This window comes from Amblyomma mixtum, chromosome 2, assembly GCF_055824585.1.
Source record: "Amblyomma mixtum isolate Tamu chromosome 2, ASM5582458v1, whole genome shotgun sequence".
Classification (NCBI taxonomy): Eukaryota; Metazoa; Arthropoda; class Arachnida; order Ixodida; family Ixodidae; genus Amblyomma; species Amblyomma mixtum.
Window position 1 is genome coordinate 42017753 of NC_143013.1, and position 23184 is coordinate 42040936.

At 49.8% G+C, this 23184-nt stretch overlaps 1 protein-coding gene and 1 long non-coding RNA gene across 5 annotated transcripts in view; one reads left to right on the forward strand and one right to left on the reverse strand.

Moving 5' to 3' along the window:
* LOC149359118 (cell adhesion molecule Dscam1-like) overlaps nt 1-23184 on the reverse strand; it is a 128697-nt gene that overhangs the window by 93031 nt on the left and 12482 nt on the right. For 2 of the 3 annotated variants that reach the window (XM_089571352.1, XM_089571349.1), the window contains exon 1: nt 6609-7253. The exons of the other annotated variant lie outside the window; for it this stretch is intronic. In XM_089571352.1, coding sequence (XP_089427478.1) covers nt 6609-6720 — 112 coding nt within the window. In that variant the 5' untranslated portion in view covers nt 6721-7253. Of the gene's footprint in view, nt 1-6608; nt 7254-23184 lie in introns of those variants that run through there. 3 annotated transcript variants of the gene reach the window in all.
* LOC149359119 (uncharacterized) overlaps nt 2190-23184 on the forward strand; it is a 205042-nt gene continuing 184047 nt past the window's right edge. For both annotated transcript variants that reach the window (XR_016288757.1, XR_016288756.1), the window contains exon 1: nt 2190-2284. This is a non-coding gene — a long non-coding RNA (uncharacterized LOC149359119). The remainder of the gene's footprint in view (nt 2285-23184) is intronic.

Below are 23184 nucleotides of genomic sequence, written 5' to 3' on the forward strand. Positions count from 1 at the left end.
ATTGGCGATACCCGTTGCATCGCTGGGCCTGGTTCCGTGGAAACAGTTCAGTCCCTCGCTTCTCGGTCACCGGCTCAAACACTGACTCACTTCGTGATGGTTGTGTTCACAAATACATTTGCTGTCGTTTTTCAGCACTCTAATACTTTTTATCTCTGATACACGATGGACCTTCTTTTGCCAAGAAACGGCAGAGGTTAGTGTGAGACAAGATCATCTGACCTCCCACTCTGCACTGAGGGGAGAAGAGGAGGTAAAATGCAAGCCTCAAGAATCAAGCATCTTCTATACAAATATCGCTTGCGTCACACCTGCTCCTTTCGACACGTCCAAACTCGAGGGCTTATATAAATCAAGAGCACTACTTCTGGTCAAGTAAGGCGTTTTATTGATTATATAAATCAAGAGCACTACTTCTGGTCAAGTAAGGCGTTTTATTCATTATATAAATCAAGAGCACTACTTCTGGTCAAGTAAGGCGTTTTATTCATTATATAAATCAAGAGCACTACTTCTGGTCAAGTAAGGCGTTTTATTCATTATATAAATCAAGAGCACTACTTCTGGTCAAGCAAGGCGTTTTATTCAGAGGATTATAGATGCTGGTTTGTGTCTTCTACCGGTATGAAATACGAGCAACGTCACCAGAGGCAAGGCCTATGAGCGTTTTGCAAGAACTATTTTCCGCTTTCGCGTTGAAAAGGGCCCACACGTGGTAACACGTACAAAATTAAAGGGACACTGCGTACAAGTCTACGATTTTTTTTTTTTTGTCAGCAAAATCCAATAGTTGGGCATTTAATGGCTTTGTTGTCGCTTGTCCGGCAGCGAAAGATGCATTTATTGCTTAGAGATTTGGATTCGAAGTTGAAAAACTTTTTCTTGCTGCTCTTATTCAAACTCCGGATTATATGATGGCGAAACAGCCGAAAAGTGTCCTAAACGGACGTAAATGTCGGCTCCGTGGTTGCTGGCCGCGAGCGGTGCAGCCTAGCAGCAGCCGAAATGAAAATCAACCGTCGCTACGGTCGCTAAAGCACCAGCGTTGCGATGTGGTTACGATCGATCCCGTTCTTGATCTCGACAACGAAATTCTCGCAAAGAACTGCGGCCTGTACTTCCTCAGCCCCACAAAACGTGCGATGCTTTTGAGGGCTGAGGCGGCGGGTCTGGCCGGATAATTTGAACGGCGAGGAGTCAGCAGCGCCGGCAGCAATCCCAGCTATACGTGCGGCAGCTGTCACCATCGAGCCACCATTACGAGTGATGAGTAGGGACTGGTACGCACGCACATATTCAAATTATGTTATAGTAGTCCTTGTAGCGCTGGTTATGCAGCCCAGCGTATTGGCGCATTGACGAAGCGAACACGCCGAACGCCGAGTGGTGCGTTTACTAGCGTAGACGCTCGTGCAACATCAGCTAGCCACAGATGTTTTCCTCGCCGCAGGTGCGTGCCGTTTCATGAACTTCGTCCGAGCAGCACTTAGAGGCGCGCTGCGAGTTCCTCTGCTGCTCCCCACTTGCAAATCGAGGCGCGTCAAAAAACAAACCACGCGGGCACGCAAAGCGCATAGCTGAGAAGCAGCAAAACATACCGAAACTCAGCTGACCGCATGTTGTACCGCCAAGAACAGGTTTTATTTGACTTCCTACATTCAGGTTGTCTTTTCTCTGTGTTCCTTGTGTGATAAAAGTTCGCTAGCGATTTAAAAACAAAACTTACATACTTGTATTTTCAAACGCGTAACTTTCATGCAAGTTTGTCAGGCTCAGGGATCCGAATATATATGTCGAGTATTTCGCCGTCGCTCTCGTACTTCCAAGGTTGGCCTGCGGCGGCGGTACTTGTATTTCAGTTCTTGCTCGCTTCTACCTTAAAAAAGCTTTGTTTTCAGCAAGAGCAGTCTTTTTGTGGTCAGGGGTTGATTTTCTGTCGATAGAAGCCAACTTCAATTTCTGCTAAGTGCCCCTTTAAAGCGAAGAGAATTTTAAAATGTCAGACTGAAAGTGCTTGCGCCCCACAATAAAACGCCGACTCTTGATGCACGATCCGGGCTTGAGACGCAAAATAGTTCTCTCCCGACACGCACGCGCGCTTGAAAACGAAACCGAAACCGCCGAGGACCGGTTTGCAAAGGTACGGTTGCGAGCCAAGCCTAGCCTCTCGAAGAGCTGGTTTCCCGCTCGTTTGAACATGGACGCCGAATGTCGTTGCGATGGTTGTGGTGTGTGTGTTTCAAGCGCGCGAATGGCTTTCTACGTCTGGCTGCCACCATAAACGGTGAGTCACAGCTGCTCTGCCACCTGAATTTCATTGCAAGAAAGGCGTAATCGTTTATGACGACTGTCAGAAATGAGGGCAGCGAAGAGTGAATGGACTTTTCAATCATCCCGGCCGTCGCGCGGTTGCAATTCGCCGTGCACGTTGTTTACATCGCTGACGTCGTGATATGGGCTTAGGCGTCGAGCCCCAAATGCGTGTTTGGTGTCAGAGAGCACGTGAACATCGAACTCTGAAACACGCAGGCAGCTTTGGCCGCTTTTCGAGTTGACAATAGACAGGGAGGCCGGTCGCGTAGCGGAACGCGGAACTTTTGGGCAAACGACGAATGCGACGAATCTAAGTTTTGTTCTAAGATCTGTTGTGCGCTCAAACAGCACTTAGTACAATCCTTGTTAACTTCGCGTTGACTGCTGATGTTCTAATGACCTTTGTCGCTCTTCGCTGACGGTCAGGAATTCTTAATTTGCCGAAAGGATGCCCAGACACTCTCCGTTGTGGTGTTGCATGTTGGCGAACAGTTAATGAAGCAGCCTTTCTGCTTTTCACAGGCCCAACACTTTCGTGATATTCTAACTAAGTTTGATGAGAAGGCCCACAGTTGCTTCGCACGAAGTTGTTTGCTGCAAACGCATGTTTTCTAAACCCGAACGGCTCAAGCTAACCAAAATCAATGCAGGCAGTGCAATCCCTGCACACACTGTTTGGCGCTGTAATGCCCAGGCAATGAAAACGTCGGGTAAAACTTGTCAAGTATTTCGTCATTAGCGGTGCCTACGATAGGTTTATTAATAAAAGTATAATTACTGAATAATAAAAATTAATGGGCTATGATAATTTCTGAATGTCTAAAAAGGATGAAACTGCACAAATACTTAGGAGCATATAATAAATCAGTTGTACAATTCGAACTTGTTCCATCATATGCCAGTGTAACGCATATAAATTTTGTTTGCTTTGCCGCTAGTGTTATAACGTCTGCAGTCAGTTGTCCTCCAGCGGAATTCCTGCGTGCCTGGCAGCCGACGTTTTGATTTTGGTTTAATAACTGTCTTAGAGAAGGCCGTTGCTGCATAATGCCAGAATTTGAAATAGTGCGAAGATAAACAAAAAGTATGCAACGTATGCTAGAGTATCATCACGTGTACAGTCACCCTTAAGCCATGCAGCCTTACACGCCAAGGGTTGATACATTCAAGTTATCATGTCTCGTTCGAACCATTGTTGACTGGAACATACTCGATACCAGTGTGTTCTCAGGGTACTGCTCAGCTGAAATGTTTCAGCAGAGGTTGGAAATGCTTTTTCTGTAATCGTATTTGAACTACAAGGGCCTAACAGTATTGTAAAGAAATAAACATTTTTATAGCGTTTGTCGTATACGTGATGCGCCGGGCATCACAACGATTGGTTGGCCGCGCTGGCAATCTTCCATGCTTCACCTAGGGTAATAAATGTGCCACCTGCCCGTCTTACAAGCCGCAAAACGGAACGGGCAGCGCGACGCACGATTGGTCACAAGTGTTCTCGTTTTTTCCGCCCTCCGTGCCGCATAATGCGTCGATCGTGAGCACGAATATATTGTTTTCTAAATGGGCTCTGAGCGGTTGCGACGGACGCTGCATCTTTCTACTCTATGGTACTGTCGTGAGTGACGTTCTTTCCGATGTTTTCTTTCTTTTTCCTGAGATCCACCCGCGCAGCTGAAGCTCGCACCACTCGGGGTGTGCTTTTGCCTGCGGAAATTTAGAAGGAAAACCAACGGATAAGCCTTGCGAACGTGAAACAGCTGTGGCGGAGTATACAGGCGCGCATTGAATCATTTGAAGCCGATTCCCTGGACCTTGTGGGTGCTGCTGATACTGCAGGTGGTGATGCTCGGGAATGTTGAACAGTACAGATACGGTGCATACCTGGATAGCACACACCTGCATAACACGGTGCCATTGTGTAATAGACGTTTTAAACTCAGGCAAGAGGCGCATAGCGCACGTTAGAACAAACTTTAGTGTCTTGCTCACGAAAGAGCTCAGCCCAGGCGCTTCTGGTTAAGGTGTCAGCAGTACAGAAGTTCTGTTCCGACGATTGGCGATTGGCACTAATCATGCAAGCAGCTGTCCTGGCTATATATATGCCTTAGGGGTGTTGAGGTCGATCGACTCATGTCATGAATGCATGCACGGTCTTCAGAATTCCGCGTTGTGGTTGTGACAGTGAACCAGGAACCAATGTCTTTATGTGGTGACAGCTTTCGAACTTGACCGGTTTCGGGATTTCTGTTTCTTGTCAGTGAGCTTTTCTTTTAATGAAGTTGACCAAACTTCAATTCGTTTTTTTCAGGCCTCTTTTTTTTCGACGTTCCGCTGCTGGCTGAAAAGTGACTGACTTCCAACAACGCTGCGGCTCTTAACGGTGCGCTTCCCTAAATGCATTTTAATGATTTTATTCGTTCTTCCAGAGAACATCGAGGGCAATTCCATTTAAGTTTTGTTCTTAGGAAGAACCTATTTTTAAAATTTTCCCGACATTCAATTCAAATCATGACGTCTACACTGAAAAGGTCTGCGTCAACACCATTTTGAAATGAACGGCAGTGTAGCACAGCTTCCGTGATCCGCGCCGAATCTATGTCTGCGCATGCAGTTTGCTAGCGGAACCGACCGGTGATGGCGACACTTGTGTTTCGTTGTTTTGGTCTTCTCAAGCCAAGCTTCGTTTTTAGTTTGAGTGGTCTCTTTATGACTTAAACGCGGCAATCTATTGATACAAGCCTACTCCAGTTTTTCCTGTGTCCCTTTAAGATGCGATTATTTTCGCGTGACAAGCTTGAAGGGGTCTGAAGTTAGAACGCGAATTTCCTTGCGCTCTCTTCTTATCAAGGTCCTTCTGGCGTCTTAGCTGGAACGTGATGTGTTGTTTCTTGGCGTAATCGACTAAGGCCAACACGCGCCAATGTGATGAATACAACTCCCCGAACCTCTGGCGCTGAGGCCCTTGTTGTTCTACTTTGAAGTGACGCAAGAGCCGTGGCGAGAATACGTCTTCACCAACAATATTGAAGGCGTGTCGTCGTCCTCTATGAGCGATGCGCCACGCGATCTGTCAAAGCAAGTGTGAGCCGCGAAGATGTATCCCGCCGGCCGCATCGAGCCGCTGAGCGCGCGTGTGTGTTCGTGGCGTGCCAGCCTGTACGGCGCGCTAGGCAGATCGATAGCAGCGTTTCGCGACGACGCTGTCGGCGTGAGTGTGTGTCGGCTTCGTGTTCGAGTAGGCGTTATCGCCGCCTCCGTGTTATTTACACGCTGTCGTGCTCTCCTGCCCGTGGAGTTCTCTCTTCAGGCGCTGCCGCTACTGCCTCTTTACTCGCCTTTTCTGCGGCCATTTTTCTCGGCTGCCCGCCGGTTCGCGATACCCGGCTTATCCGCCTACCCAGTCAGCGCGTACAGCCCAGCCGGCCGCGCTTTTTGAGGCTCGAGGGAAATCTTTTTGTCAGTTGGCGTTCAGCTTTCGAGAGTCAGCTCGTACGTAGCCTCTGCATATCTGAGCGCCGTCCGACCATGGAGTGTGAAACTTGTCACGCTGCAGCTTGTGAGAGCTGTGGCGGTTTGGGAAAGGGATGAACGACTTTCGCACAGTCGAGAGCGAAAGGCGGCAAGGAGACGCGGAGGTCAGCGTGAGGGTGTCCCTGGCCTCCTGTGCTCACGCGCCTGCAGTGCGTCACGATGCTGCACTGAACTACATTTGCTCTCAGCGCAGAATATGGATCTTTGTGTTTGCCAAAGCATCTCGTCCGTAGTGGTGCTCACAATGGTCTGCCAAACACGTGAAGTTTAGCGGCGAGTCTCATATGAGAGGAAAGGCAGCGCAAAAAAATAAAAAAAAGAAGAATGCAGTAATGAGATGGCGGGCACATTTGTTGCCGCGTTCACTATTAGCAGTCAGAAGCTTAAGCGATCTACGGTAGTGTGAGGGTCCGGCGTTTTCAGTGTCTCAGGGGCTGAGATCCCTGCATTTACGAGAGATAGGATATATTTGGTTCGAATAACCGAGGTCCCCGTTCCGGGGCTGTGGTGTGTGAACATTAGAATGTTCTCTTAAGGTGTGCAGGTTCGCCTGCTATTACACGCTTTAGTCATCCTGCCGTGAAAGTTTCCGATTCACCAGACGCAAGCATAGAGGCAGGCACGCCTTGAACACGATGTTGCGGCTTCCGAAGAGATCACATCAACCGGGAATGCCACGGGAGCTGCCGGGAGGCTGAAGATGAGGAGCAAGAAGAGGGCGAGGGAAACAAAACATTAAAGGGCGAGGGTGTGACACTCACCGTCTGCGGCGGTCCCACGCGGCGTCTCCGACACCAGCATCAGCAGCGTCAGCAGCGCTAGCCGCGGTAGCACAGCAGAGCCCGGCGCTCGCTGCTCCCCGGCGTCCGGCATCGCGCACGCCGGTGCTGTTGCGACGCCGAGCCGGCTCTGGCAAACGCACGGAGAGAAGGGCGACCCAGAGAGACCACCACTTCACCGATTGCTACAGCCGCCGCCGCCTCCGTGGCACACAAAGCATCCGCTGGCGCGATTCAACGTCGTAGGCTCACTGCTAACATTTGTATCTGTCATGATCCCGCAGTTTCTGCTCCTCCGCGCACAGGTTCTCGACCGTAAATCCGGTCAACGCGCACTCGCTGGTGAGGATGAAGATGCCGTGTTCGTATCCCAAGGTCCTCCCAGAAGAGCCGGGGAAATCCTCTGCACACTGTTTTTCTAGTTCTTCCAACGCCACCCTGTCTATTCACATCTGCGGCACACACAGCGACGGCACAGTGGTGACAGCGGCGATGGGGACGGCACCGCTTCCATCGTGGTTTGTCCACTCTTCTCCACTATCTTTTTTCCAAGTCGGACGACCGAGCAGCGGGCTGCGACGACGCCCGAGCGCAGCCGACGGCTCCGGCGGTCCCTGTGGCGCGGCGACGCGCGCTTTCCGCGGGAGCGCGCGCGCAGCGCCGCCACGTGGGTTCTCCGGCTCGTGTTTTCTCTTGCTGCGTTGCTGCCGCATTTTTTCTTTTCACCGTGTTGCCCTCCCTACTTGGCGCTCTCCCTCATTCGCCGCCTCCGCCTCCAGCGAGTGTACGAGTCACGTGCGGGATGACGTCACGTCTCGTCTTTATGCGTTTTGTTGCTGCCTTGTTGGTTGTAATGGTGGTCGTTGTGGTGGTCGCGTGGTTCTGTGCGGTTTTTGCGGCGAGACTGGGGAAGGGCAGGAGGGGACTTGGCTTCCACGTGAGGAGTGGTGTTGTACGTTTTCGTTTTTTGTTGTTGTTTTTTCCGCGAAGAGGAAGCGGTTTGCATCACCGCCGGCGGGTCTGTTCCGTGCAACCTTGGAGTCGCTGTTTTGATTCTCCTCACCAGAAGCTGCACCCACAGCGGCCGGAGCAGAAACGTGCAAAAGGGGGGCAGCACCGGGGGCTGCCTCGAAGTCTAGTCTGCTGTTCCCCTGACTTCTTTTTGGCGTCGGCGAAGGGAGGGAGGATTGGCTGCCGCTTGCGTGATGCTTCCGGTTTTCCTGCCAGTCGGCTCTGCAAAAAGGCAGACGAACACAATAATAAAGAGTACATTAGGCGCCCACCTTTCGTTTTCCTTTTTTTTTTTGCTTGCTAGCGAGAGGTGCGTTGGCCTGGAAAGATTAGCACATGTGGTGTTCGGACAAGGGTCTGAGCCTTGAGTTAGGTCATCAGCGCAGCCCTCAGCTTGTACAGACTCAGCTTGTCTTTTTACACGGTTCGTTAACTGCGTACCGACAATGCAAAATGCGTCCGTCCTTTGTATTCGGATAACGCATGCGCGCACCTTGGTATATTTTCTTTTTTCCCCTTTGCGAGGAGTACAGTGACAGACATATCGATGACAAGTGTAAGAGCGAAGAAGGTCGCTTTATTGTTGGCAATCGCCAGGGGCCAGCTGTGGGGAAAAAAACCCTCGACAAGGACTGCTTTTAGGGATGCGTTGTGTACGGCGTGCCATTAACAAAATGTTCAGCTGCTCCAAAGTGCCAGGCTACGCGTATCCAAGTACACTCACAGGTACTGTTTACACCTCACAGCGGAAACAATGGCCACAGGCCCGTGTCGTAGTCGTCAAGTGGCCATTGTTCGCAAAAAGCGATAAACAGCAGCACGAAGGCTCAACTTCGGTATTCCGAACTGGCGGTTTCTTCAGGGGAGACAATGGAGGCTTTTTTTCCGGCTCTTATACGCAGCCTCTCAGTTTCATGAGGGCTGGGAGCCGCTTACGGAGCGGGGCGCGTTCATACGTGAATTTTGTCAATCTTCTCAAAAGTTGTAGTGCCCCGGATGGCTGATTCTCAATCTCTCTCCTGTTTGTGAAACAAATTGCAGAGCTTCTTCGGTCTTTATAAAGCACTCGAGACGTATGCACGTTTTTCGCGGATTTCAGGAGGGTTCCCGTTACAGAGTGTGCGGAATGTCGGCACAAATTTGTTTTGGGGATTGCTCAGGTCGGTCATCGGCACCAGTGTGGTATCCCGGTGCAGTACAGACGCCTTTCTTTGATATCCAGTTAGACCTGTCTCACGCCTGCCGCGGCCAGCCTGTCCATAAAGTTCCAATAGCAAACCACAGTTGTCAAAGCGCCCGTCGGAGAGCGCAGGTGCAGATGCCTGTGGGCGGTGTTTTTGGTTTGTCACTTTCTGTCGGGCTCGCATATTTCGTGCCGCCGGAGCTTGCCAGTAGTGCCTGAAACCTGCGCACGTCCGACTTTCGTGGAAGGAAGGTCTGTGACCGTCCTCCCTCCGTGGAGGCACACCAGGCACCTGCCTGTCTCGAAGGCCGTCCAGGTCCGGCTGATTTGACGCGCCCCTCTCCTTTTGCACTGCAGCGCTGCGATTCGAACCTGTTTGCCTGCCATTCTTCCGAGCTTGTCCCCCACCCTCCCCGATGAGAGTCCTGGCCTCTGCCACTGCACCAGCGTGGCTTTCCTCGCTCACCTAGGTGTAGTCATCGCCGTCTTTGAGGGTCCTATAGTGTGGAAAAGTAGCTGCCACTCTGCTGGCGACAGAGAGAGGGGTTAATCCCGCCAGCGCCTTCTTTGCAACGGCGAAGCTAAGCGGTCAAACCTATAAAATTTGATTAAGCACGGGCGGACAGAACCTCCTGCACCCGGCAATATTTACTCGCGAAGATTTGTTTTTCTTTCTTCCCTTTCAGCCGTGGTGTCTCTCTCTGGTCGCGCCTATCTGACCCACAACTTTGATAGCTCTGTTAGTGAAGCGCATGAATCAAGCATTGCTAAAGCCTATGGGAAAAAACCACGTACACGGCATCTCTCACAGTGCCTCTATTTTTCAATAAAGTTTTGTTGCTCTTTTCTGGTTCAAAACAGGGGACTGACTGTTTTGTGGAGCGGTCTTGGGGGCGGGTGGTGCTCCGGTTCGCACAGTATATTTCCTGAGCTTTAGTCGTGGCGAAAATTGGCGTTTTTATGGTTTTTCTATGGAAACTTTCTCGCAGAGGGACGCGTGCGGGCCCCTCCCCTTTGTTTAAATCCACCCCCTATTCAAACGCTGCAACACCTTTGAGAATATTCCAGAAAAAAATTTCTTCTTTGTTCGGGTTCCAGATTTTTGAAAGAGGAACCGTGGGCCACAAATGGGTTTCCACACGAGCGCGCCCATTTATGTGTGCAGTGGCGCCCTCTTTTTCTTTCCTTCGGTTTCCGGCTAATAGGCGTGGGTGTGGTGACGTGTCGCGGTTTAATGAACCGGGCAGGCGCTATAAATGAGTAAGCTTAATTGCGCCGTGTTCGCTCTGGCGGCAGAACCGCTGCACTTGGTGTATCGACTCTCTGTGCCGTGCGACCTGTGTGGTTATGAATTATTGAGCGGGCACCGCGCTGGCCGCGCTGAAGGTCATCGTCGTCGCTGGTCGTGCGGATTTCGAAGCTTCGTTTTCGTTAGCGGCTTGTTTGACGAGAGCGGGGCTGGGGAGACGCCGATCGAAAGCGCGGTGCAAGTGCGGCAGTATCTGTCGGCGCGGCGTTTCAGTGAACAATGGACGAGCCTGCCGCGCTATCTACGCGCTTAGCCAGCGCTTTTTGGAGAGTGCATACCGTCCCTGTCTTGAGCACTTGGAAAAGAAAAAAAAAATTGAACGCGCTGCTCTTGTGTGGAGAAGCCGCGGTGCGTAGGAACGCGATGTCAGTTCCTACTTGTAGATTTCCACTGTTACGTTAGGGGTGTCACGCTGGAATAAGAGTGTTCATTATAGGCTGCTATATATGCGTTGTATTCCCATGGTTCTCGCACCTTTCGCACGGATTTTCTTGCGCTGCTTCAACAACGTAAAAAGTCAGCTACTTTGCATATGCAGGGGAGGAAGCTTACTTGGTTACTGTCTCCCGCATTTGGGCTGCAAGGTCACCTTCTCCACCCGCCGAGTTTAGTTCGCTACAGAACGGAAACATCTCCCAGCATGCCGTGCACTTCCTTCGTGAGCCTAAGCTCGTCTGACTGACTTTCGGCTGCATTCGAGTACGTTTTTCTTCCTTTTCTTTGTAACCGCCTTATACCTGACATCCAAATGTGAAATTTGCGCGTTACGCTCTCCCTGTTCGTTCTCTTGGTTCTTAATTTCTGCTATAGACGGAGTATACAGCTCAAGAATGAAGCGGCAGACGCCCCCCAAAGGAGGAGTCCCTCCAGCGAATGGCGTCGATCGATTCTCATTATGTCGTGGCTAATGCCTTTGTATCTGCGAACGAGACGTCGCAGGGGGTGGCAGACATAGAGTTTCTTACTATTACCTAGAGGGAAAGCTGGCAGCCCGTCTATGGGAGTTTGCATGGCGACCCCTCGAGACCACTTCAGCCACCATGGGAGCTCAAAGCATCATGGGGCGGTGAGCTACTTGTTGCGGAACTGCAACTTTTGGCCAAAAAATAATAGAAAAATAAAGCTGTTCGATAACTACAAACGTCCTAACATTCAATATCTTGTCTAATGATTGCAACAAACGAGCAGAAAAGCATTTAAGTGCAAAGTTTGCCCAAAATAAGAGACGACTCGCTCTCCTATTGGCCAAGTGATGAACACTATAAAAACTAATATTTCGTTATTAACAGACGCACTTTCAAAAGTAAATATGTTTTCAAAAAAAAATAGTGTTGCTTAAACATTATAAGAGGTTTTTAATGGCATTTCAGAAAAGTGAAACCTTTTATTGGCGTCGTGTGTCGTCGCGTTTTCACTACTATTAGTTTTGCACACTGCGTTCGCGCCAAAGTCGTCTGCGCACACACACGAACAGCGTTTTCGGAATGAAACATCTTAGTAGTGCCACTCCGTGTTCCCGAAAAATTACGACTGTGCCGCAACAAGTAGCTCACCGCCCCATGATGCTTTGAGCGTCCATGGTGGCTGAAGTGCAGCGCCGCCAGCTTTCCCTCTAGGTAATAGTAAGAAACTCTATGGTGGCAGATTAATCACGGCTTAATCGTGCCAGCCGCGGCGTCACGAAGATTGGTCGGCGCCATTGTTTGGAGGTCCTCCTTTGAGAGACATCTGCTTTTTTCATTTTTGAGTTGCATCCGACTATCATATACAGGAACGAAAGTCACAATTCCCAGTGCGGCGAAGTTCTCCGATAACCTCAATTTACTATCTCTATCTGTCTCTTATCATATAGCCAGCTCGCATCCGTCCATGATCCATGCAGCTTTCCCTGGTTCTAAGCTGTGTAGTACCTGCAAATTTTGGAATTACCACCTTCTTGCATTTCGAAACGCGCGTGGCTATAGGTATAGTTAGGCTTCACGTCTGAGCACTGCGCAACGGATGCATATTCGGTGCCGGTCGCTTTATTGAGCACTTGTATGAGCAGCAGTGTACCGGAGAATAGTGTAGACCTTTGCGATGTGGGCTCCCTGGTTGCTTGCATTGTTCGCTGGACTGTCGTGCGTACCTAGCGTTAGCACGGTGGAAGCGTCTGCGGAACTGGTTTCCGACAGTCCAGAGAGGAGGCGTTTCGACAGCTCCCTCGCCAGATGCAAATGTCTGTAGTTTCTCGCTGTCACGCAATGTAACATATGTATTGCCATGGAGCCTTGCGGAGAAGTGGACATGACATCCCTCTCCCGTTTCACGGAAAGACGTCGCCGTTCTGCTCCATTTTCGCGTCGTTAGCCGTCCGGGAAGCGTAATACTGTCACGCACAGAGAAAGGCGATGCGACGAGCAGGTGAGGGAACTGATTATTGAGGCGCATATTAGAGTCCACTGCCCTGTACAGTCGGCGCCATCTTTGTATCGCCATTCGGCGAAACAAATGCAGCAACACTGGCCGTTTGGACTCATACATGTTTTCACTTTAGTTGGCATAGATTACTATACGAAAGCCGTTTCGAACAGACAAGCAGCAATGGCGCGTGCGCTGTTCGTTGAAAGTGGCGTCGAGAGTCGGCGAGGTAGCATTATGGCATGATTAAAGCGCCCACGGCGGCTGTCGCAACGGATTCACTGATGCGCAGTGTACGTGCCAAATGAAGTTCCCAGAGTACATATGTCCCGCTACACTTTCAAAACAGTGGTTATGAGCAGCATCTTGGGTACGCTTCGTGGCTTGTGTCGTTTTTGTGTTATGCTTCAGCCTTCTCATAACAGCGTTCATCATCTTCTCGGAAAACTCGTTCATTACGTGTAGAGCTTTTCGCCGAACACAGCATGCGTGTTGTGACGGGGTGTGTTGCGTTATTGGAGCGTCCACGCTGCCCGTGCGCTACTCCCGCCAACGACAAGCGTATATTGGAGCGGGTTTCGCAGCAGCGCGGTTTGGTTTGCATGCGAGTGAGGCAGCCCTTTCATATCCAAACCGCAATAGGCTTGCAGAGCCATTCAACTACGGCCTTTGCTTCAGTGGCTGTAGTTCGGAGCTTACACAGGTGAATTCTGTTAGTATTTAAATGCTGCTCGCTCGTAAGGGCTGGCTTATTAGATTGCGCTAAATGTGAAATTTTGATGCAGGCGTGTTTCAGCGATCGGTTTGTATTCATAGAGCGCCAAAGTGGAGGTCGGAGGAGAGGGTTCGTGTTCGCCGTCAGCAGCGGTCACTCCCGTCAAGTAACTGTCATTTTTCTGCGTTCCCTCGACTGACCTGCTCGCCGAAGGATGCGAGAGGGTTTCTTTCTGTAACATTTCACCAGCGCAAAGCACGGATGTTCAGAAGAGGAAGTGGTTCTGTCTGCTCGTCCTCTGTATCCCTAGATTACACTGGTGCTGTGTTCTAAGATTCGGATGACCAACTTGTCCTGCAAAGGGCGTTGTAGATTCTAAAAGGTTGTAGAAAGAGCGCGCCCTGTTCATGCGCGCCGACAAACACACCAGCCAAGCATGGTGGTGGCCGCCAACTCTCGTCGGCGGTGTCGGGATCCGTTCGGGACGAATACCGCCGCCAGCTGCGCGCGGACAGAAGGCGCGCTGGTCACGTAAACACGGCGACGTGCGTGCTGGGACAAATGGAAGAGCCGTCGTCCAGCGCTCTGCCGTCGCTCCATGGCCCGTCGGAGTCATCAAAGATGCACGAGCTCAGGACTGGGCGGCTATAATTGACGCTGCGGGCTGTGTGGTACGTATCTTATACCGGGGTGGCGACGGAGGATAGAAACCACGGGACATCTGGGGCATGCTGGCACTGCCCCTACGCAAACGTCTGACTAGTACCATGCAGCACCGTGGACGTTGCAGCTAGTGTGAGCCTAATCAGAGGCCCAATTCACGGCACGGAAGAAGCGCGCCGAGTTTTGGAAACAAACAGGCGCCAAGGCTGTTAGAGCAGACACGCAAACGCACTGCCTCTGTGTGTTGCGTGCAGTGCTGTGGAACTGTATGGAACTTTGTACCGCTGGCGCCACCTAATAAAGGGTCGAATCGGCTCTGAGCTGTTGGGGCGTATGTGAAGATTTCGGGAGTCGCCGGTTGCTTGTCGATTTACCGTTTGCGCGGTGCCTTTAGTGCGTCTTCAAGCTTCGACAGTGTTGCGTGGTTTCTGCGAGTCAGGATGTAACGAGACAAAAGAGAAAAAAAAAGATAAAAACAAACAAGAAGCACAGACACAGGAAGTGAAACAAAAGGAAGAAAAGAAACAAAAGAATGAAGTTAATAAGTGTGCTTGTCTCACTGTGGGTAGAAGATACTTATATAGGCCTTTTCATGTGAATAAAAATTCAGTTGATAGTCTGCGCCCGTGTCGTGCCTTCTCGTTCTGTGTCTTCGTTTTTTTTGCGCAGTTTTCAGTATGAAAACTATGAAATTTTGATTAGGACTTTGGATGTCTGTGTTCACAAGCTGCTCGTACATGGAAGTTCAGTTCGAGGCTGCCCCGCTGCCGTGTTTACGGTAGCCATCGCCTGTCAACAAACATTGCGATAGACCAGGGCGTCGGCCATTCAACCATTGTTTGCTTAGGTGAGACTGCGAGCTTTGCAAATCGCATCCACGGCTAGCTGCCGTCAGCACCGTGTATATCAACTTCTCCAGTGCACAGTTTTAACGCCGCACATAACGCATAGACGTGCTATATCGATCGTGGGCGTGTGTGTGTGTGTGCCGCCTGCTGGTGGTTGTGGCGCCGGTGTGTCATTGTTTCTGCCGCCGCCGCTGTCTGTTGTTGTTCCCGCTTTAGGCGGTTCCGGCCTTTGTTCCTGTCCCTGCTGCGCTCGCCCGCGGGGGTCGCCTCGTTCGTCGCCGCCGCTGCATCGTTTTTTAACCATTCACAATGGCACCTTATCCTTGGGCGTCGTTGAAATGCGCTGCGCTGTCGGACCTTGATCCGTCCCTTTCATGGGTCTAGCGGTTTTCCGGAGTATACGCCGGCTCTCGATTGTTCTCGTGAAAGGAAGCGAGGCGTATTCCATCGCGTGCACAGCAAGCTGGCACTTTTTATTTTTTATTTCTGTTTTTGTATGGCCCTTGCGTATTGAACGATAGTTTTTTGAGTGACATCTGTCTAAACGCGTGGTCACGAAGGGCACCGAAACACTGCGTGTATGCCCTTTGGACGGAGGGCCTGACGCATGGCTCGCTTATGCTGGCTTTTTTTTTTTAATTGACTGTGATGGAAGTCTTCCGTTTAGGTCCGGGACGATATATCTCTGGCTTCCGAATTTAAAGAGGTTGTAGCTGGGCTCCGTATCTCGATAACGTCGCCTTACGGGCTTTGTGGAAGCCAATGATACATTGTCGGCTAATCGGGAGGCAAATGTATAAAGACGGTTTGATTGTGGCCAGCGCATAACCGGCCACGATCACTAATGACCCGGAACGTAGCGTGCCGGCCAATCACAAACTGTGCGTTTCTACGAGTGACTGCAGGTTAGTGATGCCAACGTTAGCTTACGCCGCGTGAACGTGCTAGACAGCGCATATAATGTACAGTACGGTCCACTGTTAAAGGGATCATGCGATCGCGTGGCCTCCACTCTTCGCGGAGCGCTGCCGCCGAGAACTTGTGGGACATGGAGGAAAAAAAACTGAGGAGGGAGCGTCCGGCGACAACCTTGAAGCCTAGTCTTAACAAGTAAAGATATAGCAAAAAAAAAAAGAGAGTGTGTCCCCCCGTGATCGCAGCACGTGATAGCGTGCGGTAAAGTCTAGCCCCGCTGCGCGCGCGCATGCGCCGATTAGCGTGGCAGACTAACTGTAGATCAACTTCCTTGCTGTAGACGCTCGCGCCGCGGGTCGCGCATACGCGCGCACCAAAACATACCGGAATCAAAACATAAAGGACCGGCTCGGAGAGCAAAAAACTGAGGGAGAAAACGACTTCAGAACACTCGGCTTGCGAACGCTGGCCGCGTGACGTCATGCTCCCTCCTTAGTTTTTTTTCCTCCATGTTGTGGGAATTGTCGGCACAAGACGCATGCGCAGTAAGCATGATGGCTGGCCATTCAGCGCATGCGCCTGATGCCGCCTATTCTCGCCGCATCCAGGCGGCAGGGCTTCGTGAAGCGCAGAGTACACGCGATCGCATGTTCCCTTTAACAATGGACCGTACTGTACCATTAATTGTGATATCGTTAAGTCGTTCATAAAATTACTTTCGAATATTGCGGTGTAATATCCTTGCTTCAAGCAGGAAATGCAGGAGGGTAGAAGAACATCATTGGCAAAGCGACACACGAAATCATATAACAAAGGGCAAAGTGTCTAGGAACAAAAACAGGAGAGGGAATCAACGCTGATGAAACGTAAAGGGATGCTCTTGATATAGAATAGACCGCTGGAAGCAACTGTACGCAGTGCAATTTCTGAGCTGCCATGTACTGAAATCATCCACTTTGCTCAACGACCGCCCTTGCAAGAAACTGTGTGGAGTGGTTCGGAATACGACCGATGAATTATTTTACAATACATTTGTATTTCACTTACACCATTCGCATGCCCCTCCTCGATGGTTCATTGGCTGTATATGACGTTCGGCTGCCGTGATAGTTCTCAGGCTCGATCCGCGGCCCCTGTTTGATGGAAAGAAAGAAGGAAAAAAGGAAGAGAGAAGCGATGAAATAAGGAAGGAAAGAACGAAAAATGAAGAAGAGAGAAAGAAGGCAGATAAGAAAGAAATGGCGCTTATGTACGCCCCAGCTGCTCAGAATATTGTCCAGAATCCTCCACTACGGCGTCTCTGATAGCCCGCACGGTCGTCTTGCGCACGTAAAAATTCATTATCAGTTGACCACCAACTGTATGGCTCATAAACGAGGAAATATGCTCCCATCGATGCGCGGGCGAGTCGCCTGTGCGCTGCTCGCCTGACGGGCTACCGTATACAGCGCCCTTGTTGTTCCAGGGGCCATACATATACTATATTTATACCGTCGTCATGCACTGCAGGTACGCGACGAAGCGCGGTCGTTGGCGATCGCTGTGCGGTGAAGTCTGCGCGCCGGACCGACGACGCTCACTTGGAACGTCCGTGGCACGCCGTGTGGTGATGGCCCGACTGAGCCGGGCGCGTTCCAGAGCGGGGCGAGATCTCCACGCTCATCCATCAAGAACTGGAGCGCGGCAGGCTCTTCTCCGAATTGCGATGGAGCTCGTTTCTTGTTTCCCTTCGCCGCCGCCGAGCGGCGCTTATTATCGTCTCGAGTGTTGTGGCTGTTGTTGCAGAGGTTGAGCGAACTTTCGTGCCTCGAAACGCCGCCGCTCCATGCCTCGTTTACGCTCGGTTTTCAGTGCGAAAAATGCGAAATACCGCGTAGCAAACACTTCGGTAGCGATGTTCATCGCACTTTCGCTTGACTGCCCTCTCTCACCATTATACCCCCCTCCCTTCGTGTTTTGCGCAGAGCCTTGCTCACATATGCGGTCGTGCTTATTTTCTTGCCTTTTTCGTGTAAGACATCTGGAAGCATGTTTTTTGGTAACGTGACGTCTGCGTTTACAGCGCTGTTATAGAGCGGCCCAGCTTTGAGAAGACACGTATAAATATTGCAGAAGGCGAAAGATATGGTTTTATGAGCTGTTTCACGATACTAGAACCATAACATGTTTTCGTAAGGTGGTTTTTTTTTTCTCTATTTTTCTTCAAGAGTTGAACATTTACGGCGGTACTCTTAGTTTTTGTGGTACTGAAGCAGTCCTTCGCATCTCATGGTTAGTGATCTTTATTTCTTTCACTCGCTTCTTTAACGCTTAAGTGCGCTTTTGCGTGCAGTCAGACACGATCCTTTTAGAGCTGGGGAGCGCAGACGGCCGTCCGCAAAACATGTCGATGCGCGGGTTTTGATCGCTTTTGAGCATTGCGGCGGAAAACGTGACTCGAACGTCAACAAGCAATCTGCCGAGGTTAAAACGCGCGAAATAACCGAAATAGGGGAAGGACTCGCCACTTTGGGACGGAGAATAAACCGAGCTTGAAGCGAGCTAAACCAGAACAGGAGCAATACGCGTAGAGCGAGCGAGCGAAGTATCCGAGCTGAAAAAAAAAATAATAATAAAGAAGGAGGAAACACGTACGAAGCGGCAGGTGTTCAACCGTGGGGATAAAATGCAATCTGGCCTCAGGCGGCGCCGGGGAGTTTGGCAGTTACGATATGGACGCAGCTGAGCGTCGAAGTAAACCGGAATAAAATGAGCCCGGCGAGAGGAATTTGTGTCGCGATGCGTCGGATGGGCGCTGATTACGTGTCCCTCGGTGCATTTCAATGGCCTGTCCTGTCGCTCGTGTGTCTAGCGGTGCCATGTTCCTCTGGGCGTGCTTTCCAATGTTTATCATTGGTGTTTTGTAAACAGCCCGTAAGGGGGGATGTTTACCAAACGCGCCGATGCCGAACGTAACTGTTCACTTGACGCAAATCGCTGACGCAATGCGTCGACAAAGAATTGCCGAACTCTCACAGCGAAATTCCTGTACGCGAAGCCGGCAGGCGTTACTAAAAGTGTTTGATATTGTGAGGTTGATTTCTGATGAGTGCGACACACAGATTAAGTGATGTGCTATGGGTGTAGGTCTTAAAGGTTGCGCTTGTCTGCGTTCAAAAGAAAATTACTTACTGTTCCTGGTAAACAATTTTTTGGGCCAAGCCCGTGAGCAAAGGGGCTTGGGCGCATCACTTGTTTTTCTTTTTGTTCTTTTGAAATGATTTAAAGAGGAAAGGTTACAAGACGGCGTATGCATGATTTCTTCTCAGTCGCATACAGATTGGTTGGTTTGGTTTTATGGGGTTTAACGTCCCAAAGCGACTAAGGCTATGAGAGACGCCGTAGTGGAGGGCTCCGGAAATTTTGACCACCTGGGGTTCTTTAACGTGGCATACAGGTTATCGCTCGACTCACTTATTCTTTTTGTCGTTCACTTAGTTTTAAATTAGGTAATGTATTATGAACCCCATTGTTTGTAAATCGACTTTCAGGTTACGCCTGAGCCAGTGCAGGTGTTGAGGAACGCGGACGAGGGCGCTCGCTCTACGGCGCAGCAGCGCTGTGTTTAGGTCGATCGTGTTGCTGGGCGTGTAGTTGGAAAGTGAAATTCTCTTCACGGAATGGAAATTCTCTTCACGGAGCAAGCCGCGCATAGAACCTCGGTATGTTGTCTAACAAGAGCTTTGTGTTTTAGTTTTCTTCTACCTGTGTTGGTTTTTTTTTCTCGATATATTAAAGCCATTCATGAATTTTCTTTAATTTGCAATATACGACTTACAGTAGTTGTAGATTTCTGTAAAATAACTTTGCTAAAATCAAAGCATATTATATAGCTGTGCCACGGGCAACATAAAGCTGTTCACATTCCCTTAGCAATCATGCGCAGGAAGCCTGGAAAGCGTGCAGCGCTGGATCAAATAGAGACGCCTGCAGCAAATGCGCATACCTTCAGCGCATCGACCAGACTCGTGCTCGGCCTTGGCTGACGTGCAACCGTTATGGATCAGAGATGCAGGCCGCCAACCGTGGAGAGCCAGTTTTTGTCTACAGATGCGCGGTAGCTTTGGCACGTCACCGGAAATGAAAAACTTAGTTTCTTTTTTTTTTTATCATACCAATTCACCTAGTATGGCAGTTCTGGAATTTTTGGCCCAAGCGAAAAAATAAAAGAAGGAGAGAGAACAGGACCTGTATGCCTGTTTGACGATCGTGTTTTTGTGTTTGTCTACTATTTATTGCCGTTTCTTAGCCGTTACGCGCCTTTCTAGATCAATGACCTGATATTCTATGGCTCGTGCTAATCGCCTATTTGGCAACGCCGTCTCTGTTATGGTCATACGTTTTCGCGTGGTCTTACCGCAGCGCTTTCTGCTGTATTACTTCTGGACGGGACTGACCTACATCGCATGACTACTGTATGAATACAACCCTGTGGAAAGTATTTGTCGCCTCCCATTTTTGCGATGTCAGCCTCTCAGCCTCTGCTTCGGAATAGATTCTTTTTCTGCGCTCATTTCTGCATTGATGTTGAGTTTGGTTTGGTTCAGTACTTCCTACTTGGTGACCATTGCAGTCGATCTGCGTGGGTCTGGGAAGGCTTTTGCTGTCAGGCATGTATTTCAGTGTGCATAGCGATATACAGAGTGTTTCACCTAAAACTTTAGACAGATTTTAAAGATAGGGTTTTTGAGTTTGAAGAGTGCTTTTCTACGCATATCATTGTCAGCGCGGTGTAGTAGATCGGAATACAGCTGAGACGTGCTACTAGCAGGCTAATTAACTAATATGGAATAGTTAAATTTTTAACAGATACTGTTAGGCTGCTTAATCATGTAGAGGCGTGTAGCTGGCTCACCGTAAGCGACATCCATATCAGTTTTTAGAATTTCGAAAACGCGGTTACCCTCGGCGCTGTGGTCTAACAAATTTTGCCCACATCGTGCCAAAATACATGCGCTTTCGAGAAGCTTGCAGGCAAAGCAACCTCTCCAGTGAACGTAACTTGTCGAAATAGCCAAAATTTGTTGGCCACAGCGGCAATGGTAACCACGTTTTCGAAATTCTAAAAATGATAAGGTTATTGCTTACAGTGGGCTTACATGCCTCTTAAAGTTAAGGAGCCTAACTTGAATGGTAAAAAAGCTAACCATTCAGTATTCAGTAACCATTCTTCTGCGAGTAGTTTGCACGTCTTAGCTGTATTTACATGCCTCTTAAAGTTAAGGAGCCTAACTTGAATGGTAAAAAAGCTAACCATTCAGTATTCAGTAACCATTCTTCTGCGAGTAGTTTGCACGTCTTAGCTGTATTCTATTGTACAACACCGCTGACATTGATATGCCGAAAAAAGCGCCTTTCTGACTCAAAAATCCTATTTCTTAAAATTGTCTAAAGCCTAACGTGAAACACCCTGTATATCTGCAGATAAATGTGTGTGCAGGGCTCGGACACCGCCATGTTGTTTCTTATAGGGTGCAGCGCGACATCGACCGTGGTTGCTATAGGTATGCATTTCACAGTATTATTAAAGTTAGAACATGAACCAGTAGCCAGTCATAAAAAAAGACAAACTGTTCGGATCCCACCGGCGCCATATGATTGTTTTTCTTCTGCTTTCTGATCAGTTACGTGTAAGCGATAAAATAGACTACTAACCTCCCATTGATTAACACTACAAATTAAAAAAAAAAAAAGAAAGGAAACACTACCCTATGCTGCTTGGTTTCGATGGCTGTTGGCTTCCTTCGTATGTGTGATTGCGCATGTGGAGTGTAATTCGCCGCACACTGAACGTCGATCGAATATCGACGAACATCGAACATCGCACACTGAACACCGACGGAACTGGTCTGGGAGCCATCGCGAAGCGCTGTACAGCTGGTTGCTTACGCTATGCATATGTACCGTGTCATCGGCAGGAATGTCAGAGCTGGAAACAAACTAACGCGATTGCGAGACATGCTGCCATCGACACTTTGTTCGATTCCACGGAACGCACTCGCACTGGTATTTTCCTTTGGCGGGGGCAGTGCACTATTTTTCATGTTTATTTTATAGCCCGCCCTAAAGAATGACCTTTTATTTTGTTTCACGCTGTCTCTCTCCGACGCGAGCCATTTCGACCGATTGGGCGCAGGCGTCGCACTCTCTTGGAGTGATTTTTAATGAGCGCCGCCGGCCTCGCGTGCGTCGACGCACGCCGTAACGCACAGGGCTTCCACAGCGTCCGCTTTATTGATTTCGCGCTTAAAAATGGGTGCCGTCCGACGCTCAATTCTCCCTCCCCCTCCGCTTTCCCCCCCTTCTCTCTCTCTCTCTCTCTCTCTCTCTCTCCCCCTCTGCATGGCGAAGGTATGCGACCTTAATCTGCGCGTGCCGGAAGTGGCGTGGAAGAATGTTGCTTTTCAAAGTCTGCGTTCATGTCGCACGCTCTGCAAAGGAAAAATGAAATAGCAGTACCGAATGGCGGTTTCTTCGGGGGTACGACGACTTCAGGTTAGAAGTAAAGATAAAGAAACGAAGTTGCGATTCCGGCCCATGGACGCTCGTATAGCGTGCTATGGTAGCGTTCTTTAATAATGAAAGACGAGCGATGGTCCGTTGAATGCCTGCTCAAAAAGCGTGCCCCTTTCCCATTGATTTTTAAAAACACTGACTTCTATTTTATGCGAAGCATATTACTAGAGCTACTACAGCCCGTCGAGCGCGGCGGTGGAGCTACCATTGACCTTTGGCGTGACCACGTGACACCACGTGACAACATGACGTCACAGCAGAGGAGAGATGGGCTGCCGGCTCGCGCGGTCGGCCGCGGCGGTGGAGGCTCCACATCAGAGGCGCTGCAGCTGACCACGTGACGCTACAGCAGCGGTATAAAGCTGAGCTTGCCTCGCTCTCCGGGCACTTACGAGGCGGCCAGGTGTTGGGATGCCGCCTAGAAGCAGGGCTGATTTGAACGAGAAGCGAAAACTTCAGCGTGCCACAGAGACCGATGAAGAGCGGGATGAACGTCTGGCTAAGCGGCGTGCTCAATATGAGGCTCGGCGACAACGTTCTACAACAACTGAAGAACAAAGCGAGGAACTTTACCAAGCCTAGCCATCAATATGCTTCGCATCTGACTAGGCTTAATCTTAGCTAAGCCTCAGCAATTTTTTGGTACGTTGTCGATCCTTAGGTGGTCGAAATTATTCCAGAGCCGTTCACTGCAGCACCTCTTTCTCTCTGTCTTCTATCACTCCCACCTTCCTCCCTTCCTTTACGGGCACGGATGAGGTGTGTCCGCCGAGAAGTGAGACGGTTTACCAGTCTTTTCTTTTTGCTTTCATACTGCAACTGCAAAACTTTTTGTGGGCATTTTGAATTGAAGATTGAATTATTTCTCATGCCTTTAAAGCGGATGCTTGGGCGAGTTGGTACGACATTTTCCTGAAGAACAGCGCGAACTTGGACGAGGACTGAAGGAAGACCGTCTA